The sequence below is a fragment of the Rissa tridactyla genome, chromosome Z (genome assembly GCF_028500815.1).
Source record: "Rissa tridactyla isolate bRisTri1 chromosome Z, bRisTri1.patW.cur.20221130, whole genome shotgun sequence".
Classification (NCBI taxonomy): domain Eukaryota; kingdom Metazoa; phylum Chordata; class Aves; order Charadriiformes; family Laridae; genus Rissa; species Rissa tridactyla.
Genome location: NC_071497.1, coordinates 63555978 through 63575611, shown reverse-complemented (window position 1 = coordinate 63575611; position 19634 = coordinate 63555978). Strand labels below are relative to the sequence as shown.

The 19634-nt window shown below is 37.1% G+C and overlaps 1 protein-coding gene across 14 annotated transcripts in view; it reads left to right on the top strand.

Moving 5' to 3' along the window:
• The window catches only part of ERBIN (erbb2 interacting protein), a 120912-nt gene that overhangs the window by 59199 nt on the left and 42079 nt on the right, over positions 1 to 19634 (top strand). For all 14 annotated transcript variants that reach the window (XM_054185239.1, XM_054185234.1, XM_054185229.1 and 11 more), the window contains 3 exons: positions 11561 to 11639; positions 12423 to 12512; positions 18878 to 18934. In XM_054185239.1, coding sequence (XP_054041214.1) covers positions 11561 to 11639; positions 12423 to 12512; positions 18878 to 18934 — 226 coding nt within the window. The remainder of the gene's footprint in view (positions 1 to 11560; positions 11640 to 12422; positions 12513 to 18877; positions 18935 to 19634) is intronic.

The window sequence follows — 19634 nt, the reverse complement described above, 5'->3', positions numbered from 1 at the left end:
GTGGGAAGCAAAGGGATTGCTTTCTCTTAATTTATAAAAAAAATTTACTGGGGATTAATTGCCAATCATACTGCCGCATGATGAGAGGTGCAAAATTCTAAATAAGAGTTTGTTTTCAGATTCCTCTGGTTGTGGCAAATGAAGGTCATAGTTCCGTATATTTTTCTTGTAGTATTAATATATCATAACTGTTTTCTTCTGATGTGAATGGAGTTAAATCATGGAGTGCAGATGCCTTTAGATCAAATATTCATTTAGTTTTAAAGGCTGTATTTCAGCAAGAGCAGTTGGTCAGACTTTAACTTTGAAATACTACCGTACATGAATATGATACGATTTTCCTGTAAGATAGTTGAGCAGCTTGTGGTGTAATCAAATGTATTGACCGAAGAGAAGTATTTAATTTTCTAAGGAGCTGGTACAAAATGAGGAATGAAGCTTCAGTTTTAAAACGTGTTCAAGTTACTGCATGAATTGCAGACTTTGGGTCACAGAGGGAGATCTCTTACACAGGAAAGCACACAGCTTTCCAAGTAGCACTGCATATATAAATGTATGTGTGCATAATATTTGATGTTCGGATGAAAGATCAAAATTGCAGAAATTCTTCAAGGTAGCAGATTCATTACATAAAAGGTATTAGTCCAAAAAGCAATCTTTATGATGTTTTAGTAGCTCATAAAGGGTCTTACCTTTTGTATTGCAGGTTTAAATGTGTCTAATTTTGTATATATAATATATAAAACTGTAATAGAGACACAACAGATGTGCAAATGCAGATACTTAAGAATATTTAATAATACTTAATCAGAACAAGGATTTACCTAGTCTAGTGTCCTGTCTCCAACAGTGACCAAAGGCTCTGGGAAGCCTAGGGAAGGTTTAGTAAAGTACAGAAGGCCAGGAGTCATGTGTGTTTCCCTGTATGTTCCCAATGTCTAGCACCTTCTGTTATTGGGTCTTCTTCAGCCAGGCAGGGTGAGGCTTTTATTTAGTAGTCTTCATTTGACTCCTGCTTTGTCAAAACATCTAGTCTTTGCTTGAAGTGATGCACATTTCAAGGCATGTGCCGAATTGAGTACAAGCCTCTAATGGTTGTGTGTTCTGGAGCATACGGAAGTCTTCGTACAAGTGTTTTGTTGAGAATATGTTATTCATGGCTGCCGAAGTGGTTGTGGCATAGATGTTGCTTAAAATATTGAACTGCTGCTGTATGTGCAGCAAGCATGCAATAGGGTTAGTTTTAACTCTGTCTTTAGTCTTGGCAATAGACAATAAATTCTGTAGTTTTGCGGAAGTAATGAGTACATCAGTTGTCCTTTTAAGCCATTTTAACCTGATTCACAGGGCTATTGTGAACATTTAATATCAGAGGTATTCCATTGCTGCTTTCCAGCAACGCTTCTGCTTTGCAGCTTTTACCTGAAGCTTGATGCTGTCCTCGTCACAAAGATGAAAGGATACTTGAACAAATGGCACAATAAATAAACTGTGTTCTTATACCAGAAATTACACCCTGCATTGTAGAAAGCATCAAGAGACACCTTTATTTCCCAGTCCTACTGTGTGACGTCCTAAAGAGAAGTTGCAGCATACAGAATGTAATACCTATGTAGAAAAACTAATATTTTATTTATGAAGCTAAGGGAAAATTTTAAATTTTTGAATCCTGTATTGCTGTTATTTCCATATTGACAGTTGTACAGGAAAAAAACCCCACCCACCAAAAAACCCCATAACAACACCATTCACCCCTAAATCTGTCTCTTTCAGGGTTTATTAACCTTTCAGGGACGTCATTTCCTTGTGGCTCTGGGGATGCCACCCTTAGCCTGCGTCTAGGACAACATGGAAGGCTGTCAAGGAAATACTTTTATCTCTTCTTTGAAGAAGGGGACAGCACTGATGTACAGTGTATGATGGCGCATATAAATGCGTGGAAAAGTTGGCTTTGCGGCTTACTAGAATCAAGTTATTTGAAATGCTGAAGTGTATGATGAGGTGACTGCCAGCAAAATCAGGCATTCCTGGAAGGACTGGGAAATGGTCTTGAAATTGCTTGTGCTTGCGGAGTTAGCATAGTGAGAAACAGTGAGATGGTCTATTTTTCCCTGCTTTCAAGTGGTGAAGGAAAAAAGTTTGAATTTTTAAGTTCTATATTATTCAGGCCCCTGGAGGATTACATAGCAAGATTAGAAAATAACTAGCAAGACCAAAAGAAACATGGTGTTTTGGAAGTAAGGGTATCTTCAATAGTCTGTTAAATATTAAGGAGTGGTTCTCTTTCACTGCGATGTTACAGCAAATTTAAGCATGTCAGTTTGTCATTCTGTGTTGCAGGGAATCTTCATGGAAAAATGCACAAACTAGAACAAGAAAGCAAACGCACACGCATAGACCCCGCCTCCAGCCATATCTGCCTATAAAACTATTTTAAGTCATTTTAAAGAATTCTGTTAACAGATGCACATTTAGATCAAATATGTTTTCTTCAGTGTTCTAAAATCATCTGCTGATTTGGCAAACTAGCTTTAGCATACTGTGTGCCAGAAGCTGGGGAGTTGGAGAATGAGAATTCAGGAGAGTATCGAGTCTTATGCTGCCCATCTGGTGCATTTAGGAGTATAGTTTTTCAATGAATTGAGAATTATTCATAGTTGATAGGGAGACAGATCCAAGCTTTATTTTCTGCAGGGAGAAGTAAGAGAGGAAGATCCTGAATACAAAAATAACTTGCTGTAAATTTGCTATTTCTGTGCTTATACTGCGGGGGTGGTGGGGAGGGGCAGACAGGAGCAGAGATCTTCTGTGATCCTTGATAGTGAATTAAAAGAAAAGGTAATTGATCTGCTGCTGTCTCCTGAGTCTGTAGCTTTACTATAATATATCACCATATAGAGGTCATAAATTGATTCTAAATGTAAGCAGTTATTCTATTTAAAGTTCTTTATTCAAGTGTTTATAGTATTTTTTCTTAAATGTATTGTCTGTCTTATTAAAGGTACTGAATGGTATCTGTCTCTGCAGAATAAAATTATCTCTATGTGTAGGAGAAGATGCGAACAAAGTGGAATTTCAATGCAGTTAAGGTCTTGAATGTGGAATTTGAGTGTACATATCCGAAATTCTGAAATAAGTTTAATACAAATCTCTTCCTGGACTCAAAGAAATTTTTGTAACACAGAAAGTCAAGATTGTAAAAAAAACACGTTGTAAAATTAATTATGAGTTTTTTAGATGTTGATTTGCATGTAAAGGCAGAAAGTACCTTTATTTTTGTATTTCGTATTTTGTATTTATTTTTGTATTTTGATGGGCAACACTGAATTTGCAGCCAGGGTGGGAGGAGCTGGAGGGTGAAAAAGAAAAGTAGCGTTACAATTTTATTTTATACTTTAGTTTCAGGTTACTCTGGGGACTCAACAACACTCCAGCCGTGAATTAGGCATAGTTGAAAACCACCTGAGCCTCGGTAATTGTCCAAGATAGCATCATGAACAAAACTGCTGCCCACAGCCTTCCTAGTGTTCCACATTTTGCGATTTTACCCTGCCCTGGCATGTTTAGGTTTACGTAAATTAGTGTGTCAGGTGTGTTTTCAGCAAGAACCAGCATTATTTGCTATCCCCTTTTTCCAGTGAAAAGGTAACTAGGAACCTGTCTTGCTGCTCACACTCCTTCTCCTTTACATAGTGTAAGGAACATAGCTAGGGCAGGCCTTAGAGATACCTTACTCTAAAAACTGAAGTTCTTCAGTTTGAGGATGAATGCTTGGAAGACTCTTGCAGTCTTGCTGGAGTATCCTAGCTGTGCCAGTACATGTGTCTAAAAGGAATAAAAAACAAAACCCCACACTAAACTATTGTCCTGTTTTCTATGGCTGCATCAGCTCTGATAATTTAGCAGCACAAGTTATTGTTGGAGAAAGTGATGAGGAGGTGTTATCCATTTGAACAGATCAGGAGGCTAACCTGCAGCATGAAATAGGATTCATTACTGTCTGAACCTCACAGAATTGGCATGAGTTTTTAGCTTTCAGATTAAAAACTTAAAATTTTGAATTTCACAGGCAGTTGCAAAACAAAAATTTTAGAAATACTAAACTCAACTCAGACTTCTAATACATTCAAAGTTATAAAAAAGTAGTTTACATATTAATGCCGCTCCTTTTTCCTCATGTGGACGCTTATTCCACAAAAGAGCCTTTTGCCTTAATTGTGAATAATATTTTATTACTACATAAATGTATGTATTTAAGTACCCACCTCGTAACAAAATGAGCACCAAATATATTGCCAATACTATATTTTGTACATCTAGTTATATTATAATAGTTATCACAACCAATAAGAATACATTTTTCTTTAAAACTCATTAGAAAAGCTTAAAAATCTCCCTATGGAAGTATTCCCGGGGGGGGTGTTCCCTGTTTGTGGTTTGTTTTTTTTTTTTTTTAAATGAAAACACTGTTTAACTTGTTCCTGTCAGATTTGTAGCTTGACTGACACTTTTGCATTAATCGTTACATGGACTGTACAAATGTTATCTATTTTCCCTTACAAACCCCCTCCAAACAGTCTTCCAAATAAAGATTCAACTTCCATTTTTCATGGTGTAAGCTCAAGAAAGGAGCCACCAGCATAGTCGTAGCTTACAACCCTGCAAGTGACCATTATTAAAGGAAGGACAAATAGGAATGGAAACCTTAAAACTTTCAGAGTGTGTAGAGTTGGAGAAAAGGACTTTGTAGAGTGGATGGAGAGAGGCCAGTCTGCTTCCTAAGCTATAAGTAGATACTTGTCAAGCAAAGTCACTTTAAATAAAGATCAGGAAATCCATTGGAGTTCATTTTTGGAATTTTTAAACATTTTGTAAGACTTTTAGATTAGTGATTTCCTTGATAAAAGGCCAAGTTTTTCTGTGAAGGGAACTTTTCTGTGTTACCAAGAATGAGAGAGTAGAGAATGAAAAGCTATATAAATGTATTAAAATTGGTGTTTTACTAAATCCGTAACAAGTTTAATGATGATAGGATAAATCTGTGACAGATCTATTTTTTTGAGTTTTGCTTCTTGAGAAAGGTAGATTTCTTCCACAAGTCTCCAAGCTTATATGTTATTGCCTTTAGTAACAGACAGACAGAAAGCCAAGGCTTCTGTAATGCTCATACCGCAAGGAAAACCAAGCTGCAAGGAATTTTATAGTTCCAATACTCTGAGGGTGCAAGAGGAGTAACTGGTGTGAGATATAGCAGGTTTCAAAAGCTTTGGCATATATGTTTGCAGAACTACATGAACTATATTTGCAAGAGTTGCTCCTTTCTCTTGAAATAATTGATTATTTTTTTTTTAGGATAAGTTTTCACTAAATGAGCCGGAGGCTCTTGCGGTGCTTGGCAATGACTAGTATACTGAGTATTGCCTTGTGCACAGGTACACCACACAGCAACCACACAGAGGACAACCTTTGGCAAGCTGCTATTCCAGCTCTGAGCAGGAAGGTGTTACTGCTGCCCTACAGCCTGGTCAGGCATCTCATGGAAACCTGAGATGCTGATTCGTCTGCAACCAGCTGTGGCAAGGGATCCTCTAAGAATTTTGAAAAGAGGAATGAACATTCAAAAGGAAGGATGGATAGGTCATTGTGCAGTGAATTGACTGGGCTCTAACACACTGCTTATTTTGAATAATAAAAAGTGCTACTTTTAATTCAGCAGGTTTGCAGAAATCCCACCTTAAAGCAAATTATATAAACATATAATACAAACTGTGACTGATACTTTTGTTGAAGATTTCAGTGTAAAATTGCAGCTTTTGCAAACAGGTTTTATGTAACCTTTGGGAGAGTTGTGGCATGTATTCTTGAGCTCTGAAAATATTTTGATTGACCTACTTGATCCATATTATCTGGAAGGACAGTTGTACCAGAGGCCTGAGTGGAAGAACAAACAGAAGCTGCTCTTTTTATGGGGAGCTGCTTTCAGGTAGGTCCTAATAGCTGCTTGCCCAGAAGGTTGGGACAAGGATGAATAGATTAGCTGAGGGAAGAATGTACATAATTAAGGTTGCTTTTCATATTCATACAGACTGAGCCTATCTGTTTGCCTCTGTGTCCTCTATATTTATAAGTGTGCAGAGTGGGATGGGCAAACAGGGGGCTGTAGTTCCTCTTATTTTGTAGCAAGAGAGCTTTTTGATGTGCCTGTTACTTGAAGAGATTTTTTTTTTTCCTCACATTGCCCACAAACTGAGATATCTAGCTGTAAACTCTTTTCCTTGGGGACGTCACCCATATGGTTTCCACAGGTCTCATATTTGTGATTTCTTTGTGCTTTTTAAGAGTTGAACCAATATATTATTATTTTTTTGAAAGCCTGTTTAAAATGTTTCTATGTGAGAAGAGGTGGAACTTTGTTTGGAGGCACTGCCACTGCTGTATAGCAGTAATGGTTTCAGGCATTACTAGTTTTAGCATTTGATTGAGAACAAAAATATGACTACATGACTGGAGTATGAACAGCAGAGCAAGTCCCCATCTGCAGTAGGGCTGAAACAGTAGTGCACTGCGGTGTCAGCTCTGGGATCCATTGCAGTGAAGGATTCTGCCAGCAGTGGATGTGACTTGCACAATTTTCTGTAAATCCAGAATTGTTAGTATTTGAGAGAAAAAGACTTTATCTGATAGAAAAAGTCATCCCAGTTTTCTCTCCTGCTCTGCAAGTTACTTTGTCCCTGGTGATAGGAAAGGATTATGCTACGTAGGGGAGGAGATGAGTGTAACTCCAGATGGTGAGTGGGACCCCAATTATACTTAAAATTGCCTTAATCCAGTCTAAACAAAGAGAGGGACGTTTGTGCACGTTTGCTCTGACAAGCTGTGCCAAAAGAATCATTTTTCTCCAGGGAGTTACAAATCAGGCAAAATTCTGTATTTCAGCCATGTTATGTGATCCAGAACTGAGGCTGATTACCTTCAGATTTGTGACCATTGACCTGAAATCCCTATATGACCTTTTTGGTTTGCCCCTAGGGCATGTGCTGCAGCTGGTCTGGGATCATGATTAAACACAGCTTAGGCTGGTTAGCTGGTGAGTTTTTGACAAGTAGAGTTCTGAATGATGAATGCTTTCTGCTTCTGGCTTAGTCTAGACAAGAATTTTAGATTCTTCTTCCTTACCTTACCTTACCTTACCTTACTGCCAGATTTTCCTTAGCAATCTTATAGTCCCACCCCCACCCTCTTTTTTTTTTTTTTTTTTTTTTTTTTTTTTAGTGTTGGTTTTGGTAGAAACTGGCCAGTGAGTTTAATAGTGCCTGAACTTTGGAAAAACAGGGAGGAAGGAACAGGCAAGTAAATATTGAAAGCTATTATGTAAATCTCACTTCTGTAGGAAACTGCACTACAAAAAGAACTTTGCTCTCAACTTGGTTTGGATCTGGCGGTTAGAATTAAAGATTACCAGCAAATCGTATTTTCTACTGTTGTGCTCTGCAAATGGTCATAGTCCACAAGTTTGATGGTTTGGTTGTTGTTGGGGTTTTTGGGGGGGGGGGGGGTGTTTTGGTTTGGTTTTTTTTAAAAAACAATAAGTGTGATCAGTAAATTAGCTACAGTACTGAAATGGGCTTGGCGTGGTGGTTGTTACCATGTGAAGTAGGAAACAGCAGGATGAAGAACTTGTCCATATGATGGTTTTCAAGGAAGGCGGGATAGGGCAGCAACAGACTGGATAATGCCCAAGTAATCTGTTCCTTGTCTTCGCAATCCTTGAGTATCAGTGTATAAAGGAAGCAGTAAAAAAAAAAAAAAACCAGCAAGAAAAATGGGATTTAGAAAGGAATGTGGATCTCAATTTGTAGTGCTCATTTGATGAGATGCTCATGAAGGTTGGGGGTGGCTATCAAGTGGATTAATTAGCACAGTGTTACAAAAGGAGTGTGGAAAAATGTGGTCACGGAGACCCTTGAGATTTGCTGAGCTTCCTTAACAGGGAAGAAGATTCAGGACGCTATGGACAGATGGAAAGCAGAGAGAGAAAGAAGGAACAGATCCTCTTAGAAAGTGCTCTTTACAGCTGTTCATTCTTCTTTCATCTCTTTTTCCAATGTCTCTCTGCCTTCTTACTTACTCTTCTTTCTTATTTGCTCTTTAAATTTACGTTCTTGGTGGGAGAACTAAAAGAATACTAATCCAACAGTAACTGTGTATGTTTCTAGCATGCAGGAGGAGTATAGCTGAGGAAGAGTGAGCGTCTGAAGGTTGTTGTATAGCCAGTTAGTAAATTGCAACTTCGTATGAAATTAGGAGACTGGTCCTCTGTACCATGTTTTTTCTCTTCTGAATGTGTACTACAACTAGCATTAGGTGTATTTCATGCTGTCATTCCTAATTTACTGCTCTTTTGAATGATGGCTGCCATTTATCTATACTGAAGTGTTGAGTGATGTTGGTAAAGACATGTATCTTAACAATCCTGGCTCTAAGAAGAAGCAAAATTAAATTCATGGGCTCCGTCATTGTTAGCTTTTTCATATCAGTTGAATTTCTGTTGTTAATTTGTTGTTAAAACTGTTGCTGCCTCTTGCCCAAGGCATAGTCAAACAAGAGACTACTGCGGAGTCCTCCGATTATGTACAAAAGCATGCTGATTTAACATGTCTGTATTTGGATAACTAATATTTTATTTGGCTGTTCTTTTGAGAGTAAGTTTACATTGCCATTCTCTCTAGCAGATGTGCTGTGTGTTTTCTTTTCTGGGTAGTTATCACAGATCTAAGTCTTCCGTGCTTCAGTGAATTCTTGACACAGGCAATGGAAACTCATATTAATGTTAAAAACATGAGGTTTAATATTAACGTGTTGGACCAGAGCAATTTTTCATCCAAGGACTAAGCCAAGGCCAGTAGTGTGACCATCTTTCAGAAAAACTAAGTTCAGAGAATCTCTCATTGTGATGCAAACAGCAAAACTAATGGCACAGAGTAAGTATGAAACACAACTCTGCCTCCATGGAAGAGCTTAGCAGTGGTTTACTGTGGTTATTGTAGACGCTTATTTTAAGAAGGTGAAGTTATATCGTCGCCAAAAAAGAGGTCTTGATATACTTTTTAGACAATAGAAGACCACTTCATACAAATCATCCACAACTTAATCTCTACAGACCTCTTCATGCTAGATTTTTGTTCATCGGCCATGGCTTAGGATACTGCGTGGTGTTAGATGCTTTTCATCTGTATGTTTGGATGTTCTTGTTTGGTGAAAGAGGCTTCTTGCTGCTGGAATTAAGATGATGTATGGTTAAATTTCTTGGAAATGTGTTTGTCTTAATACAAACATTATATGACAGCAATAGATAACGTACATTTCTAGTTTATATACAGTAGTTTTCTAATATGTCTTTGGACTTGACAGTATCACTGCTGCTTTCCAGAAATGAAGCTTCATTACATTTTAAGTATTACCTTTTAGTTTTGATTTTGAACTGTGAGCGTGATAAAGCGAATCGAATTGGTGTCCTGTGTCATTGTCTTCTGTTTTGATTCCACTCACAGCCCCAGTAAACTTCACGACTGAAGTCGTATGTATAAAGCCATATTTTTATTTACACGTGTGTGCATATACATGAATGCACATGGTAGTAAACCATAAGTGGTCAGAAATCCTGGCCTATATCACAGTTGGTGATTCAGTTATTCCTGGTCCCCTCTGCTTCTGTAATCTATTGTTCTTGAGTTCAACAAGCTATTTCCCAAAATGATCCATGATACTTAGAGATATTTAAACACCTGGATTAAATGTGTGGCTTAGTGTGCTTTTCTTGCCTTTCACCTCTCACTAGCAGAGTACAGCACCTGGTATGAGTCAAAAGTAGTAGTTTCAGCCATTTAGTATGACAAATATGTTCCTCTCAAGAAAGACCTAAAAGTCTACTTTGACAGAAACGGTGTTTCTACTTCAGTTGAATTTACAGACAAGTCAGCATGGTGACTTTGTGCACAACATCACCAACTGACTTAATGTGAAAGTATGTATTTTGTGACTACTCTTCTTGTCAAGTGGTATTGCCATCTCTTTAAGTCCTAATATACCAGGTCAATCTTGTTACTACAGAAAGAACCAAACTCTAAGCTAGCATCAGAAATTGTGTCATTTCTTGTGTAAGTAAAAACGTTACTTAGCAGTTGATGCTTCGACCCGTTTTTTTCTGCTTTGGTTTTCTCAGAAGAGATACATGGAGAGACATAACCAAGTCCCGTCTGCCAATCTCCATGAGAAGACACACTGCCCTTGTCTTTCTCTCTGCAGCCACACTGTAAGAGAGTTAATGTTGCTTGGAGCAGCATGACATTTCACACTCTCACTAGCCTAAAAGCAAGTATCCGCAGAGTACAATTCTTTCTTAATGATCTCATTCCCTGGGTTCAGATTGCCCTATCCATGCACCTGATAAAGGACTATAGAAGCAGACATAATGGTATGCATTAATTTAAAGACAAAGAGCTAAGATTTCTGTTACCTGAAAAAACCCAATTGTTTTAAAATAACTTTATTTTCCTAGTGAATGGGTTTTTCTTGAAAAGTTAGTGTATTCTTAATCCAAGTGGAAGGATTGCAGTATGAATGGTTGTTATAATGCTTACGACAAGTTTATTTAAAATAAAAACACCTGTCCCGGGATGTAAGAACGTTGCAAAAGCAACTGCAGTTGTGATAACCATGATTTTATTTGGTTTTATGGTATAGTAAAGATTGAGGTGAAAGTCTTGTGCCGTAGAATGATTCGGTACTCATTTCCTACTGATGTGGTGGATACCTGCCTTTTGTTTTCAAGGCCTGTTTTGGCAGTTTCTGACAAATACAAATTTGGCAGATACATGTGTCGCAAATTCACTCTGGTGTTTCTGGAGATATCTTTGGAAAAGAGGTTCCTTATTTTTTAGTTTTCAGACGTAAGTGTGTCTGCAGTGTTTCTGTTCTTTACAAATAATCTGAAGCTAACAGTACGCATATGTCACATTTGGAGATACCTGTTCAGAACTATGAATGCTGTGAACATACTTCAGGGTTTGAAGACTTACCATTTCACCTGGATGTCATACAAGCCATGCAGTTGACAAACAGATCCTGTTGGAAACTTTGTTCTACCATGTGTATGAATGCCTTTAAAAAAAATTAAAAAATACTGGGTTTGAGGGTCTGATCTTCAGTACAGTACAAAGTACAAGTACTTCATTATTTGGTAATGAGCAGTGTGAATCGTAAGTGTACTGTGTCTATAATGTTGCTTGGTGATCTGCCTGCTAAGCTGCAATATGAAATGCTTTAGATGTTAAAATAGATAGATAAAATAGATAAAATGCTTTTACTGAAAGAATTGATACTGTGTAAAAGTGTTTCTCCAATGAAAAATGTATCTAAAATAAAATATCAGAGAACCAGTCCACTGTCTGCTAAATGAATTAATGTTTTTATAGCTCGCACTTTTATGTGCATCACTTTGTGCCTGTGATGGAGTTTAATAATTTAAGGCTGTTTCCCTACCTCTTCCTGTATCTTGCAGGCATACAGGAGTTTCCAGAAAATATAAAAAATTGTAAAGTCTTGACAGTTGTTGAGGCCAGCGTAAATCCTATTTCAAAGTAAGTTTGTCATTTTTTTTTTTTTAAATGTTTTATATTTTGCACACACGCTGCTGAGTCTCAGACTTGCTTCAGAAGCGTGCCAACCCTTGGAGGCAAGGAGCAGAGTTACCTGAGACTTACCTTCATTAACCTCATTGCACTATGATACACTATAGTTATGTCATTAAAGTATTTTGCCCAAGTTAATAGGATATGTGGACAATCCTGCATTATACCATGTGGCTTTCTCAGCTTTTTTATGTTCATCACTTCTCTGTGAAGGTAGAGAAATAGGCAGAGAGCTTGCTTTCTTAATAATTAATTTTACTCTAAAACCCGTATCACTGTTTTTCATACTTAGCTTATATGAGTAGATTTCCCTGTCACCTTCTATAGTTACAAAATTAATTTGCCAGAAGTAGTACTGCCGGAGATACAAACTCTGTGCAGCATAACTCTTCAGGGGAAAAAAAGATGTTGCATAGATTTTAATTTACCTTACTGTCTCTAATGAATGCCTCCTCCATGTTAGGTGTCAGGAGATCACAAATACATAGCAAGACAACATTTGTTGTTTCTAGTTTTTATTGCCTGTAGATATTGTCCTCAATACTTAATTTGGAACTAATCTTACAGAGAACAAGTATATAATGTAATTTTGTAGAAATTCTGGTACCGCTTTAATTTTAATGTTATCAATATGTAGGACTTTAATACTATACAGTTGTTTAAGAAAAGATGACTTAATGCCCTGAATATAATTGAAAAAAAGGCACTATATTATATTTTATTTCTGTGTAGGCTTCCAGATGGATTTTCCCAACTGTTAAACCTAACGCAGCTGTACCTGAATGATGCTTTTCTTGAGTTTTTGCCAGCCAATTTTGGGAGGTAAGCTGAATTTGAAACTTGGTATCTACATTGAGTTTTAAACTTATGTAGAGCATTTTCTGCTGCTTCTCAAGTGAAGTGTGACCTGAAGGAGGGGAAAAAGTTTACGTTACCAATCCATTTATGCCACATATTAGTCATGGAAGAAGAAACTGAATCTTTATCACCATTTTTTAATTGGGCATTTGAAGGACAGACAGAATGCTTATAAAGAGCCAAGAAATAAAACTTATTTATGTATTTGCTTCTTTTACAACACAAGTCTGGGAGACTAGTATTTCTTGCAGTACTGTTTATTGTTTAGTTATTGGAGTGAAGCAGATAATGACATCTGTAATTCCACGTGTCCTCTCCTGGATGCACACATTACTTCATGCATATCTATAATTTTCAAGTTCCTCGTTGTCAGGAATCTTTCAGAAAGACTTCGCATATTTATAGTGTGCTGACTAAGAAAAATTGTTCCATGTAATAGCTTAAATATGAGAAAATACTAAACCCCTACCTCTTGAAAATGGATTAAGCCTTGTGAGCAAAAGTGAAAGCATAATATTGTGAAAAAGAGGAGTCCTAGGTGAGCACAGTTCATCCTTTTCTCCTTATGATGCTGATTTAGCCAATTTCTGCTTTCCCCGCTCCCCCTCAGCCGTATTTTATGCTCTCTTTCCTAGATCGTCAGTCTCCTACCCCACCCCATGTCCAGCAAGCCCCTTTCAGGAAATACGGCTATTAGTTAACCGGGCATATTGCTGTGTGAAAGCAGTTGCCTTAGGCTGTGTGGTTATAGTTGGGTCAGCACAGTTTACAAGAGATTAGAAAAGCCCCCAAATCAAGTGCTGCAGAAGTCTCGCAGATCAGGAGATGTACAATGAAAGATGAGAACAGGTGCAGTCCATTAGTGACCATTAGTTTATCAGTCATTTGTGATCAGAGTTGTTGGCCTATTCTTCTCTGGCCAGTTATTAGTCATTCCCTGATGGACAATTAAAAGCACTAGATCTGTTACATGCTTAGCTGACAAAAAAGCTGCTTATGATACAGGAGCATTAGTTATCGTGATTGTTTCTAGTACACAAAGCTTATGTTTCAAAAGCCTTCATTAAGGTTGAAGAAATACCTGGAAGATGCATAGTCTTTATCTTTGTTGGCATTTTAATGATTGCCTATACATTTTTCTGTTATGTTTTTTAATAGCCTAACCAAATGGCAAAATTTTCTTAGTAAAAAACAGACACTACAGATGAAATTGAAGGCTTTAGGTTGACACAGTTGGTCTTATAAGTAGTTAATCTTAGACATGGTTTAAAAAAGCCTCATTATAACTTTTTCTTCATCACTGTCCGCTTTTATAATGCTTAATGGTTAGGGAAATGGTGAAGTCACTAATTACTAACAGCTTAAGAATAAATCAGTTACTGAAGGCATCTTGGAAGTCAGTTCTCCAGTGTAGTATTTCTCTTAATAGCTACGAAGAATTCAGCCTCGGTTTTTAAAATATAAATAGTGACTTCCAGTATCCTAGCTTGTAGCTAGGAGAATGAAACTGAAATTAATACTTTTCTCAATAGTTGTTTTTAAATGAATTCAAAGTATTTATGTAAGTTTACCAGCTAATAATGGCATTGGACAGAATAAATACTATTCTACAGGAAGATAATGTTTAGATCAAATAAATTAGAAAACAATGAATTGGTAAAATGTCATTTCAAACTAAGGTTCAGATCCCTTTGACATTGAGTACATCTGTTCAGACTGCTCTGCAACTCCACAACTTTACAACTGGGTATAAACACTTGCTAGCGCAAACTGGCTTTTAGCTTGTACCTCAGAATATGGAAATACTTTTCCAAAAAGCACACAAACAAAAAACTCCGGTTGAAGCTTTTGGGATATTTAGAGACTTGTTGGTTAGTCCCTTAAAGAACAAGCCTTCAGTTTCTTCCAATTTGGGGCATTAATTGTTCTGTATATGGCCTTATAGCTATTACTTTTCATTACATAGGAACACATGAGTTCTGTTGCTTGCTCTTGCTGGCAACTATAGGCAGTAATGCCTCTTAAAAACTAAGCCAACATCGTATTATAGCTAGCAAGGTACTTATGCCCCGCATGTCAGGGTCTCTTCCAGCAGTTCAAGTTAGAAACCTGGTTTCCCACATCAGTTTCTCTCTGACTGTTCATACTCATTTGTTCCACAGTTTAATTGCTGTCATCTCTCATGAGTGTTGTCCCCCATTCTCTCACCTGCTGTTTTTGTAGTGTTCTCATATCCCTCTTTTAGTTTGTTAGACTAAACAAAATTCTGTTTTGCTCTGGTATGGCAGGTTTTCCTTTGTGCCTGATTGTATTAATATATCTTGGAACAAGTTTCAGTTTGAATTCTTCCTCTTCTTTTTGACAGAGGATGATGACATATATAGCTATATTTAGCATTCAAATTGAGATCTCTTCATGGCTTGTACAATGTCATGATTATCTTCTTGTTTCTCTTGGAAACGTCTGTGGTTATGCTCTAGTGTTCCACTAGGCCTTTTAGCAGCTGCCTAGTGTCATTTCCCACGTGATCGACTAATGCATTGGACAGCTCAGTTAGAAATGGCTGATGACTCTACAAGGCAATCATGAGTACTTGACTTGGTGCTATGACATCTTGTCCCTTTTCTATTTTTTTTCAGTCCTTAAGGTTATACGTGTTTTTTCCCCTACAGTGTCCTAATAATTCACTGTATTTAGTGGCATCAGCCAACTTAAACATTTTTCCTGTCCTCTAAGATTGCTGTAAAAAAAATATTGAACAGGATGGTCCCAAAATAAGTCTTTGAGGACCTCTGTCAGTAGCATTCAGCCTGATGCTTCGGAAAGAAAACTTGTGTAAGCAAGCAAGCTACTACTTCTAGTATATCCATGCAGTGTTTTATTACATTTATCCCTATGCTTTATTCTTGCCTTCAAAATTGATGCTAAAGGTTTGCATACTATTGAGGTCAAGATTATCCTTCCCTACAAACACCACACACACCTTCCCCCCCTACCCCGGCCCTTCTTTATGAGCAATACATACTTGCTGTCCTTTAGTGATCTTGGACTGCTCCAGCCAGTTAGACTTATTAAAAATCACCAGACTTTTGATTAAATATGCCGGTTTCTTTGGAATTCTGAGGTGATAAAGCAGTTTGGGTTTTTTTTCCTCCACTCCCAAATTCTAATTTAAATACATTAATATTGGCATGGATACCAGAGCTAACCTTTGTACCAGTGCACAGAAATCTCAGAATTGCTTATGCTTAGCTAAGAAAACCGTATCTGTTGTATCTAAATACATCATGTAAACTTACATTTAACTATACAAATACATAAGCAGAGCATTCTGAACTTGAAGCTCACTGCATGCTATTTGTGAGACAGGGCTTTAAAAGGGAAATGTTTTTTACTGATGGGTGTTTAAGATAAGCAAGGAGTTTATCTTCACTGTTATGCTAAAAACTCTTGAGAATGTTGTCTGTAATGGGATATTGCACCCACAGACTTTTTATTGTGATGTTGCAATGAATTTACTTTTAATCTTTTCTCTCAACAATTGGCCAGTAGTATTTGCAGTAGTAGATATCTTTAGTAGTATCTACTTTGGGAAAATTTTTTTATGTAAATGTACAGTGATAATCAAATTGGGAAGTTAGTTTAGTTACATATATGCAATTTGGCTGAAATTTTTGCAAATGCAACCTGCTACCTGCTATAGGGTACATATATTTCAGTCCTCTTGCCTTTAAAAAAAATAAAAATAAATCTGCATTAGCAAACCTGCAAAGGAGGTGAAAAATAAAGAACATCTCTCTATGAAATTACTTTCCAAGGAATGACTGCTGTTGAACAGCGAGTTTCTAAGTATACCTGCCATATATTTCTTTTACATATTTTTTACAGTTTGTTTAGTTAAAGAAATCACATTTAGGAAGAATATTGATCTTATCCTGGCAAGGTGTTCATGTAGATTTTGTTTTATTTAAAAGTTGAGATACATTTTGAAAGCTGGCTGAGTTGGTTACATTAAAAATGCTGCAATAATAATTGTGTTGAGGCCATTAGACCAGATATGCTTAAAGTTGAGTAATACTTACAACTTTGTGTTTAGGTGATGTGTAAATATTTCTGTGGTTATGGGTTTTTACAGTTGAGAAATGAAATATTTCCATATAAGTATGACAAATCTTTGTGATAGAATAGCACAGGAAATACGTATTCTGTCACTACAACTTCTGTTTTTCCTTTAGCATAGGTGGACTAGTTCTCTGTCTATATTTCTCTTCCAAATTAAACCCCAGTTTTTCAGTTCCATTATGGCAATTCAGATGCTTAGCATGGGTGTTTACACCGGCAATTTAAAGGGCAGCTAGGCTGAGTGTCTGATGTATATTATTATATTAAACTTGAATTAACCCTGCCCGTCATAATGGAAGAAGTGACAACTGCTTCAGTCCAACATTTCTCATCAATTACGGCAAGAAAATTGCTCGTTTAGATGCAGCTGTATCTACCAACCAGGAGAGGTTGAAAGTGTTTCCCTAGTAGCCTCTGTGTAGCTCTATACATAAGAAATTCGATATTTGTATCTCCAGTTTCTTAGGATTAGCTGAAGAAAGAGTAGAACGTGAAACAAGCTTATGAAGTTACAAACCTTTCTATCACCAAAGGCAGCCTTTAAGTTCACAGAATTAGCTTATTAGAAGTGTAGTACAGTCAGTTCTGACTAAAGTCAACGATGTGTCAGCGTGCATGTATGTAGTTTAGTATATGAATGGGGCTTTGCTTCTGCTGCTTTCCACGGAGAAATTTGATGGCATGTGCTTGTTGTGAAGAGAAACTACAAACTGCGTAGCTATTTTCCCTGTCACCAAAGGAAAACACCAACTGGAGCCTATTGCAGTGTTCCGTTGTTCTTGGGTTTAGAAGTCCAAGCTCAAAATGACCATTCAAATCTGAGGGTGCTTAAACAAACAAGCTCTGTTTTGTCACAAATTGGTATCTTAGGATGTAAGTAGGGTAAGAAGGCTAGGAAGTCCTTTCCAATTATGTCTGAGATTGACAGCAGTGATATTACCATGAACTGGATTTTTATTAGGGTATTCTTTCATCACTGTTAGAGTGTTGGTTTTTCTTTGAGAAGTTGGGAGGAGGAGGTTCCCCTCCAGCAGTTTCTACCAGATGGCAAGTACTGCTTGCAGTGCTGGGCTGTGTCGACCTCTGCTCTGTTTCAAGGTGACTGTTATATTCTTAGGCTATTCGTAGGCGCAGCAGATTGCTACTTTCAAATGCATCCAAAAATGAGCGAATGTCTAGAGGAAAAATAAATACTGTTTTCAGCTTTCTATTTTTACTTTAAGTATAGTTCTTACTACTTAATCAAAATTAAAGTTTTTTGTCTCTGTCCTTACAATATACTCAGTTAAGCACATTCAGGAAAGACTGGTCTGTTCACTAAGCTCCTTTTTGAGTCAGGGAGCTTAATGCCCTATTTGGTGTTGTAAGAGGGCTGTTAGTGGGTCACATGTAGAACTCTTGTCTTTACAATACTGCCTGTATTTAAATCAAACTTAGTTTCTGCATTTCATTTAACAAAGAGACAGTCTTGTCACTCTTGTCCTGATGCAAAAAATTCCACTGCGGATGGTACATTGCTTGAGTGTCAAGACTGCTTTAAACTTATCTTGGCCAAGCAGTTGAGTTTGGGATTTAGAGGTTATTTATCTTGCAACCAAGGATTTACTGAAAGGAAGGTCAAACTGCCTTCTAACAGAAATATCAAAATGGATTAAGAAGCTGAGTAGAACGAGAATATGGAAGAAATCCAAGATGAATTTAAAGGGTTTTTTTACCATGTGGAAGACCACAGGTATTCCTCTGATGAGGCGTGTTAGTTGAATGGGTTTGATACATTGCCAGTATTAGAAATTCAACATCTTAACTTGTGCAGACTGATCCTACCTTTCGTCTGTTACTTCCTGCGTACTTCTGTGTATGATGGTAACACATACCCATAGTGTGTTACCCATAACACACACACCATAGTGAGTCCAATTAAGTGCTTTAAAATCTTTGGGATGAAGGAAAACAAATGTGTTCAAACAAGTGCAGAAGAGCAGGCAAGATCTAGTTTATTTGTTGCTTCACCAAAATCAACCCCCATGAATAAATTAATTTTAAATAATGTGCAGATGTATGCACAAAACATATTTTTATTCTTACAGAAAAAACATTTCAAGCTTGTAGATCTTTTTTTGAAATTGAGCAATATAAATAAGTTCACAGATTGCTTTTGTCGTAAAATACAGTATATTGTGTTAATTTGTTATGCCTTTCTGTTACAGATTAACTAAACTCCAGATATTGGAACTTAGAGAAAACCAGTTAAAAATATTGCCAAAGTAAGTATCAGTGACGTTTATTTAAACTACTTTGGAGGTTTTTTCCTGTAGTTATACTGATAATGTAGTGCATATTGAAAAGTACATCACAGCTTAAAATGTGTAGCTAAGTAACTGGATTAAATTCTCACAAAAAACCTTCCTTCCATACTGATGAAATTGTATCTCACTTCAGACTGACCGATCTGCCTATTCAGAGTTTTGCCTATTCAGAGATATTTTTTTTTTTATTTTATTTTTTTTCCCCCCTGTGGATTTCTGGTCCATGTGTGAGCTTTTAAGTCAGCACGTGGGCACCTCAGGGTGATCGTTCTAAGTCTGATGCTTCTTTCACCCAGTATTGTGTGGTTACACAGATGCTGCCCGGGTATTGGTCTGATGGCTGAGTGTCTGAGACTTAGGCATTGGTGATTGAGGTCATTATCTCTAAATCGAATGTGGAGTTTGAGGTGCTTGCTCAGAATGACTGAGGGAATGCCTCTCATGTGATTTGAACACTTTTTTTTAGTTTAATATACTTCAGGGCTGAAAAAGTACAACTTGTTGCTTTGTTGTAGCAACAGGCTCATTTAGCATAATGGCAGCATATTCCTCAGGTGTGTTTTCAGTAAGAGTAAAATAGTTCTGGAAATTCTTACAGCGTTTCTTTAAACAGTAAATCCAGTTGTACCTCTCTTAAAATCTAGCACCTTTCTAAACC